Source organism: Oryzias latipes, chromosome 15 (genome assembly GCF_002234675.1).
Source record: "Oryzias latipes chromosome 15, ASM223467v1".
NCBI lineage: Eukaryota > Metazoa > Chordata > Actinopteri > Beloniformes > Adrianichthyidae > Oryzias > Oryzias latipes.
The window spans coordinates 948,055-960,792 of NC_019873.2; the positions used below are offsets into that span (position 1 = coordinate 948,055).

The 12,738-nt window shown below is 46.3% G+C and overlaps 1 protein-coding gene across 1 annotated transcript in view; it reads left to right on the forward strand.

Annotated features, from left to right (window-relative positions):
* LOC101169346 overlaps nt 1–12,049 on the forward strand; it is a 101,808-nt gene extending 89,759 nt beyond the window's left edge. The window contains exons 4-5 of the mRNA XM_011473278.3: nt 4,344–4,468; nt 6,890–12,049. Of these exons, the coding sequence (XP_011471580.1) occupies nt 4,344–4,468; nt 6,890–10,218 (3,454 nt within the window). The 3' untranslated portion in view covers nt 10,219–12,049. The remainder of the gene's footprint in view (nt 1–4,343; nt 4,469–6,889) is intronic.
* Nucleotides 12,050–12,738: the final 689 nt, after the last annotated feature.

Consider the following 12,738-nt stretch of genomic DNA (forward strand, 5'->3'; position numbering starts at 1 on the left):
CCTTCATCTCTTATTCTGATGTTAGAGCCTCATCATTTAGTGCTCTTCAGCATTTCTCTGCTCTACTCAGAGTCATTTTCAGCAGCAGCAGGAGGCAGCAGAGAAAATATACCCTGATCCGCCCTCCACGTGTGTCTGCTCAACAGGAGCCAGCAGAGAGAAAAGGCTGGTTGGAAAACCCGCTTCTCCTCAGGAGGAGCTGGATTCCAGAAAGAATGCTGAAAGGCTCACAGTTAGATGAACAGCCCTGGCGTGGCCAGAAGATGTGGAAGAGGTGTTTGCAGATCAATTAAAGCTATAGGGACCCCCCCCCCATTCCGAGCAGACAGGGGCCCCTAAAATGGAAATATCATTAATGGTCATGCTATCCAGCATTCTCAGGAAATTTCAGTAACTCTCATAGCATTGATAAGGCAAGGCAAGTTTATTTGTATAACACAATTCGTACACAAAGTAGTTCAAGGTGCTTCACAAAACAGAAAAATGCATTAAAATCACAATACATCATAAAATTAATCAACGTAAAACTTACTTTAAAAGAAAAAGAAAAAATTTGAAAATTGATTTAAAAATAAAGGAAGGAAAGGAAAGAAAAGTGCAGATAGGACCTTTCAGTCATATACACGGCTAAACAGAAATGTTTTAAGTCTAGATTTGAACATGAACACAGAAGAGGCCTGTCTTACGCCTTCAGGGAGGCTGTTCCAGATTTTAGCTGCAGAATATTGAAACGCTGATTCCCCTTGTTTAGTTCTGACTCTGGGTATCAACAGGAGGCCGGCCCCTGAGGTCCTCAGAGTACGAGATGGTTCATATGGCACTAACATGTCAGAGATGTACTTTGGTGCTCGGCCATGGAGAGACTTGTACACAAGCAGAGCTGCTTTGAAGTCTATTCTTTGAGGTACAGGGAGCCAGTGCAGAGACCTGAGCACAGGACTAATGTGATCATACTTCCTAGTTTTGGTCAGGACTCCAGCAGCAGCATTCTGGATGCACTGAAGCTGTTTTACAGCTCGTTTGGAGAGGCCGGTGAGCAGGCCGTTACAGTAGTCTAACCTACTGGAGACAAATGCATGAATAAGTATCTCCAGGTCTGGCATTGACACTATGTTTTTGATTTTGGCAATGTTTTTCAGATGGTAAAATGCCGCTGATGTTACTGACTTGATATGGCTGTTAAAGTTCAGGTCAGAGTCCATGATTACCCCTAGATTTCTGACTTGATTTGAGGGTTTTAGAGACAGAGAATGAAGGTAGCTGCTGACACTTTCTCTTTGTTTCTGTGGGCCAAAAATAACTTTAATAACTTCGGTCTTGTTTGAGTTTAGCTGGAGAAAGTTGTCCTGCATCCACGCGCTGATCTGTTGGAGGCAGTGGTTGAGAGAATCCACCGGCCCATATTCACCTGTTGTCAGTGACACATAGATCTGAGTATCATCTGCATAGTTGTGATAAGATATGTTATTACTGCGTATTAACTGCCCTAGTGGCAGCATGTAGAGGTTGAACAGAAGGGGTCCCAGGATCGATCCCTGGGGCACACCACAAGTCAAGGCCATGTAGTCTGAGACACAACTCCCAATTTCAACAAAGTATTTCCTGTCTTCTAGATAAGACTTGAGCCAACTTAGGGCAGATCCAGAGATGCCAACCCAGTCTTGGAGTCTGTGCAAAAGGATCCCATGATCAACAGTATCAAAGGCAGCACTCAGGTCTAGCAGGATTAAGACAGTGACTTTGCCATCATCAGTGTTCAGACGGATGTCGTTGGTTACCTTGATAAGAGTAGTTTCTGTGCTATGATGGGGTCTAAAACCTGACTGGAAAACATCAAATGAATTGTTTAATAAGAGAAAGTCAGTGAGCTGTTGGTAGACAACTTTTTCAAGGACTTTTCCTAAAAATGGCAGATTAGAGATAGGTCTGTAATTATTCAGTACAGTGGGATCAAGACCGCTTTTCTTCAGGAGAGGTTTAATGACTGCAGTTTTTAAGGCCTCGGGAAATATTCCAGATTGAAGAGACATGTTAACTATTTGAGTAATTTGTGGCAACACACTGTTCAAGACAGACTTTAGAAATCTAGTGGGTAACACATCAAGGCAGCATGTAGACGAGCTCAGACGGGTGATGGTCTCTTGGACAGTTTGGTCAGTGACAGGTCCAAAGTGAGTCAGCTTAGAGTGAGTAGGTGGCCATCGGATAGTTATATGTGTTGTTGAGTTGATGGCTTTTTTAATGCCATGAACCTTGTCATTAAAAAATACAGCAAACTCATTACATTTGGGTGTACAAACCAGTTCTATTGGTAGCTGGGTTGGAGGGTTAGTTAATCTGTTAACTGTTGTGAACAGGACACGAGAGTTGCTGCTGCAACTTCCAATGATTTCAGAGAAGTACCTTTCCCTTGTTCTGCATAAGATCTGGTTGTAAGCGTACAACTCCCCCTTATACATTTCATAATGAACCTGGAGTTTTGACTTGCGCCACTTTCGCTCAGCTCTGCGGCACTGTTGTTTCTGTGCCCTGACTAGATCATTGTTCCTCCAGGGAGCTTTCTGTCTATGTTTTCTCAATCTAACCGTCATAGGGGCAATGGCATCCAGAAAATTCAAGATGCTAGAAGTAACATAATTTCATTTCATCAACATTGGCACCAGAGGCGTTTTCAGGGTTTATCATTTCTACAAACTGTGCCCTAGTGCTCTCATCTATTTGTCTCCTTTGGACAACTGCAGGGCCAGGCGGTGGTTTGATAACAGGTCTGACAGACACGCAGCGCTGACACGGGGTTTCAGAGGTTGAGGCCATGGCTCCAGACTCTGCACCATGACATTTTAGAAAACACTTCTCATTTATTTTTCCTCAAAGACTGCCAGATAAGATCAGACTGCATTTTCCTAATGATGTCTACAGCCAGTACGTGACATCAGTCCACCAATGGGATGAAACCAGAGCCTGGAAGAACCCAAACTCAACAGAAGTTCAGTCTGCAGAAACCTTTGAAACACAAGGCAATGACACCTTCACATCAGCAGGAACAGGAACAGGTCGGGCTCAAACACAAGTGAGCAAATACAGGGGCTGGTTGTGGTTGCTAGTGAGCTGAGACGTTCCACCACAGACTGGCTTTTTAAGGTGCAGTCACAGGTGGCAGACCTCAGCTATCGATTTCCTCAGAGACAAGGAAGGTCAAGACACATCACGTTTATTCAACTGTTTCTCCGTAGGAGGCATGCACTGGTCATATTCCGCTGACAAAAAGAAATATTCAAAGGCCCACTGACAGCAAACAGAAACTCTCATTTACCAGAAAAAGGAGATAACCCTCCTTGGGCAGACACAAGTCTGTCAGCGAAGTTCCACAGCCACTGAGAAGGCAGAGACCTCCCGTTCTAAACCAAGTCCTTGAACTCACCACTATGCACCATGGCAGAAAATGGTGTCAAACTTTATAAAAACGATTGTTTTCCCCAAAATCTTACTGGTTTTTACATTGCTGTAAAGTCTGCCTTTTTGAACATTCGTCAGCTGCTATAAAATGCTCCAACATCTGAGACTCCTCATTTTAAAAAGTTATAAAGTCAACCAAAATATGAATGCAAACATTCCCAATGGCAGCAGTTTATGAGAAACTCTGCTGCCCTTAGGATCCTTTGAGGGTTACCAGCCAGCAGAAAGAATTAAAAGACAAAAGAATCACTACTGTTTCAGTCTAGTTTTTATCCAGACTATTCCAGTGAGACCAAACTCTTCTAACCGTATCCTAAATGGATGACCTGCAGACACATTTTACTTATCCACGACAAGAACCGTAGACACATAAGATGACAGAAGAGATCAGGCAGTAAGCTGTGACCATCTGAAAACCATAAATGAACCAAAAAAAGAGGGATTCTGGTTAGTTTCACTAACTGATCTGGAATCAGTGGCTTTGGTTCATACTGAACTGCCTTTTCAACAGAGACCTTTATCGAAATGTCTTGGCATTCCTGTAAAGCCTTTTTGACCAACAGCAGCCTGGTCTTGTCGCTGCCCTCACTTCTAAGCTGTGTAGCCACCATTTTCAGGTTTGTTATTTGTCTCCTGGAACAAAGAAGAGGAGCAGCTAAATTGGTTTTCTGCTGGATTTCAGCTTTGCTGCTGACCCCCACCCGTTCAGTCCTCGTTTCCTCCTCTTGGAAACTCTTTTCTCTGCAACATTTCTTTTGTCCTTCATTCAGATTCATTCTTTTATTTGTTTCTTCTTCGTAATCTGACCCCCCCTCACCACCTCCTTTATTTCTTGTCCTTTTACCGCAGTCTAATAAATATTGGTTCTATTGCTTTTCTCTCCTCAGTGCTCCGGGTTCTGGTCCAATGTTCCGCTCCACCACTGTTGCAGTGGACCCAACCGATCAGTCCAGACAGTACCTGCAGCAGAACTGGGCTGATTCAGTGCCCAGCAGTGCCTCGCTGGAAACAGGTAAGTGTTCTTCTAATCTGAAGCTTCAGAGTGGAGTTTTGGGTGAAGAAAGATTTAGCTGCAGCTGTGGGGATTCAGCAGTGCGCCTGCAGCATCATGCTGCTGCATGTGTGGAGGTTCTGCACAAATGGCCGACAGTGATGACCTCTGCAGGAAAAAGAAGTTGAGACTAAATGAAGGATGCCCAGGTCCAGCAGGTGGAAGCGCCCCATGGATGCAAGCAGAGAAAACATGGAAATGAAGAAGCCTGAGTCCCAGTGCGAGCTACAGGAGCCAGCACCGTTACTGCTACAATGACCTCCCCCCACCCCCCGGTGTGTTTTTATCCAGGACTCTGAAGGAGTGGAAGTGAATCCCTCAAGTTTTTTTTTTTTTTTTTAAAAGCCATGGATGCTCGGTAGGACAGTTTAACAACTGACTTATTTAGGGGAAATCCTGATGCATGGAGACACAGAGACCTTTGTAAGATCTCAGAATTCTAGACTCAAGTAAGGTCTTTTAACATTTTAGATGAATTCCTGGCTCTGTTGTGAGCTTAAGACTCTTCTGTGGCTCTAAAGGCATCAAGGTTTTGGTCAAGCTGCTGTTCAAAGCTGTTACTCCAAACAGACCAGTTTTACCTCACATTGCATTATCTCAGATGTAATTGCAGGATATTCCTACTAAAAAACGTTTGTATTTAAACATATAAATAAATGATTTCCAGCGGTTATTTAGCAGAAATTGCAACAGGAATTGATTACAATCCACAGCGTTGCTGTAGAATCCTCTAATCCTGGCTGCCTCACTGCCATAAAACAGCAGCAGAATTGAAAATTCTCATGCAGACATGAAACCAACATTTTTTTTCAGGTGAGAAAACATGTTTCTGTGAGGATCTGTGCGGGTGGTTACAGACAATCAGAGCATCAGAAGTTAACCACAGGAAATTACTCAGAAAGAAACCCAGACATGATGTGCACTGCTGTGGGACAGTATCTACCCCTCCCTGCATAATCACACACACCTGCTGTACCTAGAAATGTTCTTGTTTTAAGTTTTAATATATACAATTAAAAAGCAGGAAGAACCTCCCCAGGGCTATGCTATCCCCAACATTTCTAGAATAATATTCTTTGAAATGGTGAGACAGAAAAGAATGGTGTAGGCCTGGGAACGGGCCTTCTTTTGGACTTTGAAGATGGCAAAGGTCATCACTGGTTCATATTCCAAGACCACAATGAGAGCCCTGTGATCTTACCCATGACTTTATGTCATATTACTCATTTTACTTGGGAACAAAGATCAAAGCTCTTCAGGTGAGAAACTTTGTTCCTTTCAGTGAGGTGACGAGAGAGTCATCAAATGTAATTTAATGGACAGCCCCATCATTGACCTGTACAGCTAAACCGATTGTGAGCAGACCGGTGGGAGGAAGAGTTTAGGTAAACGCAGACTAAGCCAAAGTCTGATTCCTGTGGGTTTATAGGAACAGTCTTAGCTGTCACTCCATCCTTCATAGAGTCTCATTCTGGAGCAGAAGACTTTGACAGCTCAGTTTAAAGTCAATTCTCAGCATAAATGTATTCTCACAAGTAAAAGAAGAGCAGCATAATTCATCCTAGCTTAAAAAAAACCTTAAAGATTTAAGGGGAAAGAGTCTGCTCGGAGAAAAAAAATATTAAATGAACTTAAAACCGTCACTCAAGAAAAAGGGAATCAATAATCAAAGCAGATGGATGATAGTGCTGCTACAAAATGCTTCTTGAAAAAAGCTTTGGTCTCTGGTGAGGAGCTCTGAGCTGAATCTGTCAGCTCGTCAGGAACTGCTGCATGTGGGGCCCACAATGCAGGAGTCAGAGTTGGTCCCAGAAAGTTAAAACTTCAAAGAAATATAAAGACGACGAAGCTACAAAGAAAGAGAGCAGCAGAGGTGATGACCAAGCTCAACTTCCTAAACACATTAAGGAAGATTGACTGAAGACAGCTGTGGGGGAGCCAGTTTAGCTCGTGCTGGTTTGCGGTGCCTTCCGTCCGTGAAACCGGGGTTCGACTCCGGGCTGCTCCCTGTTCCCTTCTCTACCTCTGCCGGTTCCAAGCCCGGTTTGAGAAGGTTGCGTCAGGAAGGGCATCCGGCGTAAAACATTGCCAAATTTACCATGCGACTTGTTCGCTGTGGCGACCCCTGATGGGAGAAGCCGAAAGACTGAAGACAGCTGTGGACAATTATGAAACCAGGTGAGACTGTGACCAAAACACAAAAGCTGACCACAGTACACAAACCAAATCGAAAGGACATAAACCTCACCGCTAGCCTGTGTAAATGGGTTAAAATGAAAAGTGTGAGTGTGTGTGTGGGGGTAAAGTTTTCCTGAGTCCTGCACATTACTACTGCAGTCTGTGAATGTCACTTCCTTCACTTTCTGCTTTTCTTTTGTACAGAACCTCAAAGCTCCTTCCTGACTGTGGACCTGGCACTGGAAACCAGGCTGCTTCACCCTGGGTGGACTTACCGCCAAATGAAGGCTGACAACAAGAATGCTGCTGGGGACTCTGGCGTTGTCTGCTGCAGTCAGCCACCAGTGGACTGTGACATGGGCTCAGGTCACTCCGCTGCCAGCCCCTGTGCTTCCACTTCCACAGCCAGCCACTCCCTGTTCAACCAAACTGTCATAACCCGGAACTGCAGGAACCCCCCTGACACAGGCTCAGTAGACACTGCCATTAGCAGCAGGATGCCCCTCCCAGGCAGCAGCAGGCTCCGCCCCGTCTCCTTCTCCCTGCCCAAGCGGAGCACTGTCCTACTGCACCAGGCAGCCGCCATCTTCATGCAGCCTGGACTTGTTCCAAGTTTATCTGGAAAAGCCGGACCTGCAATCACGTCCAAAGGATCCAGAAGCCCAGCGGGAGGAGGAACCAATCTGGGCCTTAAATGTCTAGTAGCTACAAAAGCTGCAGCAGGTGTGAATCATTTCACTTCAGAACACTGCCAGAGTGAGGACACTAAAGCTCAGAGCGTGCCTACGAGGGCCCCTGAGCCTACAAGATCCCCCGGGCCCACAGGCTCCATTTCTGTGGGACAGTCCCATGGGACTGGAGCCTATCTCTCCTTCTTTGAGGGAGGTGGAACTGGTGCTCATGGGAGCCCTTTAAAAGAAGGCAGACAGGTTTCTGATGGGGGGAGCTCACAGTCTGCACAGGAAGACGGTTTGGACTGTCAGATAGGTGCGAAGCCAAACCTGCTTGGGTCAGATGTCAAGAATCCTCAAACATCACTCTCTGCTGTTCTTCCACTTCCAGTTGATGCCGAAAAAACACGCCACTCTGTATCTGCCACTCCAACCCGCCCCAGGGAGCCTTTTTGCCCTGTCCTGAGCCGTGATTGCAGTCGGGTGTTTCTCTGGCCGACCGAGATGATCAACTACACCAAGATCTGCCCCGCCATCTCGTACAGTGTCAACCCTCTTCTGTACGACTTCAGAGCCCATGGCAAGGCCAAAGATGGGGAGGCAGGGAAAGAAGGCAGAGCACAGGGAGGGGGGCAGCGAATCAAACCATCTGTGATCAAACAACCAGACAGCAAACAGAGGAAAGGAGACGCGGTGGGAGGAGAGGCAAAGACAGATAAATGGGAGGAGAGGGGGGGACAATCAGGAAGTCCTGAAGACAGGCGCAGAGCCACCCCCTCCACTCTGGTGGGGTCAGGCTGCAGCCATCAATGCCCTTTAAAATTTGTTCCCATTTCTGCTGAGTGTCTCAAAGCAACAACGGCAGGCCATCAAAAATCCCAATGGAGGAGAAGGGGGAGGAAGAGGGGGGGTGGTAAGAGAGGAATGAAGAAGAAGAAGAGGAGGAGGAAAAGAAGCAGAGCAGCTGGCAGAAAAGGCTCTGAAAGAGGACAGAGGAGTGTGGGCGCAAATGAGATGATTGAAGTAAAAAGAGATGAGGAAGTGAGAGGAAAGAGCCCCCCTAAAGAAGAGAGGAGAGAAAAGGAGCACAGTAATCTCTCTGAAAATCTGTTGGTGGGAAGAAAAGAAAGGAACGTGAGGGGGGAGGAGGAAAGGATAAAAGAAGATCAGACAGAGCGAGAGAGGCCAGGCTGGAATGACAAGAAGAAGGGCGAGCTATTAAGTAATCTTGCAGTGAGCGGGTGTAATCGCTGGAACCAGCTGTGTCTGCAGGTGGAAATGGATCAGGCACAGCAATCAGCCTCAGGGTGGGGCCGTGGGCTCAGAAAGCTCCTCTGCGGGGGCACAGAATGCAGCTCAGTGATTAGCCCCGTCCATGAGTCTGTGGTGCAGATGCCATGCTGTCCCAAAAATACACCAGCCCCTTCCGAGAAAGCTGTAGACAACGGAGATGCCAGAGCGGAGAAGGAGGATGAGGAGCAGAGGAATCTGAGGAAGACCCAGATAAGAGCTGTGCGGGATACCCGAGAACATGTCTGCAAACCACTGATTAGTTGCATTACTTTTACCCGTCAAGACACAGCACACCGGCAAGAAATGAATCTTCTCCCTGTACATGACAGAGCATCAGAGTGTGATCCAGCGATTAGCCCCGTCCCTTCTTCTTCAACAGATACAGCCTGTAATCAAAGGCAAACAACAACTGCAGGACACGGGGCCCCCTCCTGCAGCTTTGCACAACAGAAAGAAAGTGAGTCGAGGATTACAGCGGCAGACATTATCTTCCCCAGAGAGGAGGCCTCAGAGATGTGCCACAGGGCCACAAAGAGGGAGGGGGCCCAGCTGGAAGCAGCAACGCCGAGGAAGAGGAGGAGAAGAGGAAGGAGACAGACAAAGAGAGCCGCTGCTTCAGAGCAATGGCAGGAAGCAGCTGCTGGTTTCATGTCGGACCTCAGTGAGGCCGAGTCCCCACCAGACCCCCATCAGGCTCAACGTTCATCCATCCTTCACACCACAGACAGCGCCTCTGCAGACCCGGAGGAAGAAAACTGCCCCTGCAACAGTGTCACGGCGCAGAGTCAGACGGGGGGGACAGCTGAACTGGATGATGGACGTCCCAATGATGGCGTCTGCAGAAGCACACAGCACATACCTGCTTCCTGCACAGTACACCAGAGCACAGCAGCTGCTTTAAACAGAGGCGGCCACCGGGGGAGGGACTGCATGGACACTACAGATGGACGGCCTGTCAATCTTACAAACACAACCTCTGACTTCAGATCCAGGGGGGTCAGTCAGAATGGCAGGTACATCTGGAGCAATGACTGCGGAACTGAAGCCGAACATGTTGAAAGGAGCGTGGAGAAGTGGAGAGAGAAGGAGGAGGGCAGGAGGTGTGAGAAGGGGAGACAAGAGGAGTGGTTCAGAAAGATTACAAAGGAGGAGAAAGAAAGGGAAAGGAAGAAGGAGTTACAGGTTGAGCATCTTTTTGTTGACAAGAAGCCACAGTTTCCTCATCACCTCCCCCAGCAGGGCATCCCTCTCAATGCTCCTCTCCTTCTTCAGACACCCTTTTCTGCTTCCTCCTCTTTTTCCTTCCATCACACCATCATCCAGCATAACCTCCCCCTTCTTCCTCCTTCGTCACCCCTCCCTCCCCTCTCCTATCCTCGGATTCTTCCCTCCTTCTCTCCTCTTACTCTTGACCCACCTCCTGCTCCTCCTTCCTCTTTCTTTGCCTCCCTCCCCTTTCCTCTTTTGGATCCTCCTGCTCCTTATCCATTTGTTCCGGCCTTTCACCCGGTCCCCGGTCATCCCCCGTCCCCGTATCCTCCCGTCCTCCCCCTACGGGTGCTGTTCTGAGACCATCACCGTCTGATGCTCCAAAAAAACTCCAACCTCATTTCTGCTCATCAGAGAAAGGTTTGAAAACAGTGAAGGATAAAACTTCCCAGCTCCAAAAAAACAAAAAAAAGGTTTGGCTAATTATCCTCATCAGCTGCAATCCGGCTGTAGATGAGACTCAGGTGGTGGGATCACATCGGGGACACGCAGCTGGCTTTGTTTCTCCCACTATTTCTTTTGGGTTGAAACTTGTACCCATGATTGCCAGCAAGGCATGTTGGGGTTTTTGTGTGTTTAAAGAAGTGAAACCTCATTTGTAAGCTCACAGATTGAAGTCTCTTACTCTTAGGTTTAGGCTTACATTTCTTAACTGGACAACTTTGTCTTCAGCCTTTTGATTCTCAGGCAAACATGGAAAGCTATGTCTGAAACCCAGAAAGAAGACAAATCCTTTCCATGTTGATTTGAGTTTTTTGTCATCAGACTTCATAAAGAATGTGATTGTGGACTGAAGCTGGTAAAGCAGGTTGTTTCTCATAATCTGATCTTTGACCCCGATAACTCTAGGGTGCGTTTTATGACAGTCATGGCTGGTGAGATTCTCCTCCATGTTGATTTTGGACTCCACCCGCTAATCACGTCATCAGGTCTGTGACTGGTTTACACGACGTGTCTTGTTTTCCAAAGTTCAGAGCTTTGTTCATAACTTTAGACGCGCAGTGACGCCTGAAACATGCAGCAACCAAAGCTTAAAACATGTCACAGGACCCTGTGATTGGGTGGATGTAACACTGACATGCAAATCACCTTTGTGTGAATGCAGCCAGAACTCCCTCTCCAGTCATCTATTAATCTATTTCATAGGCATTCTTAGTGGTCTTTTAATTATGAGTATAATATTTTTAGGCAAAATCAAAAAAACTGTTTTCTAGGACATAGTTCCTACAGAGAGCAGGACTGTTGGTGTGGCATAAGCCTGTCCTCCTTTCCCATCATCCCTTAGTTTAAATTCTCTCCCTAGCTTACAGCCATTATCAGGCTATATTTACAAATTGCGCGCTCATCGATCGCACGCTGGAAGGTTAACCAGCTGAACAGCTGAACGTTGACCAATCAGGGACTCAGATTCGTATGGGCGGTGTCCTTTTTGAATCATGGAAAACTCAGCCAGCTGCAAACATAAACATGATTACAAATTAATAATTGCAGTCTGTGCCCGGCTGGAATTTTGTGACAGCGAGTCTTTCATAAATCGGAATAGAGCTGTGAGAAAAAATCCTAGAGTGAGATTCACAAGACGTGGATCTTGCTTCGCTTCAGCATTTCGCACCAAGCCACTTCCAACTGTATGTGGAGGACAACCACTAGTAAACCGTAGAAAAACAAGAGAAGAAGAACCCCCTCCCTGCTTGTCTAGTGCGTGTCCTGTGTGAACACCACAGGCTCAATGTGGTGAATGCAGCATCAGCTGAGCCGTTTGGGACCATCAGATATTGGTCATAAATTAATAAAAACAAGCACGCAATCATCTAATCATCAGCTGTCAGTCACAGCAGAGCCCCCACCTCCCTGCATTAGCTGTCAGTGGTTTGCCCACGGATGGTGTTGCACACATTTGAACTCTGATGTACATTTTTGAGGTGAGCACAGGAGAACCAAACTATAATGCTTCTTAAATGTATTTTTGTAGATGAGATGATAGAGGTTGTTTTTGTATTATGCGTCTCACTAACCCTCCCTGTCAAAGGTTTACAGATTGAAAAGACTGTGTCCCCTGGACAAACATCTGCATAGATTTTGTCTCTGCTCTTATTGATGAGAAAATGAAAATAAACTAGAACTCCTGACATCTCAGTGTCTCCTATTTCTTCCTGCTTACTTTCATAAAAAGTCATTTAAGAATGGAGATCTTTTTTGTGTGTGTGTGTTTGTGGTTCGGCATCTGTGTGCGTTTGGTGTGTGAGGTTACACACTTATGCAATCGTGCATGTCACGTCCACTTCATTACAGAATCAACAGCTCTCTGCAGTGACTTTTCAAATCAACAGAGATCTGCTGACATTCAAAGATGACTGTTTGGAAACTGGTTGGGAGTTTTTTGAACCAGCTGGTTGGGTTGGGGGTGCGGGACCTAATCTCCGCCTGTCCCTGAGGGTTTTTATCAGTACAGGAAATGGCTTTGCAGCGGAAGATTTCATGAAGCTCAGGGTACATTAGCGGCGTGTGGTCAGACCGCAGGACTCACTCAGTGCTGACTGTGGAAGTGACCAGACAATAAAAGTTCAGAGAAATGTCCATTAATAAGCGTCACGGCGGCTTTTACTCTCTTTGGGTTTGAACCAGAAACTAAACAACCTCATTTATGACATTAATGCATCTCCATTCATTTGAGAAAAGCAGATGATCTGCAGAAGGAGAAGCTTCAATTAGTGTCTGAGATAACAGAAGAAGCACACAGAAGAAACAAACAGAAGCTTATTGTTTTTAACTCGCTGTAAACACATTAACTAGGGTTCAAGTGAGGGTTTGGAACTGAAA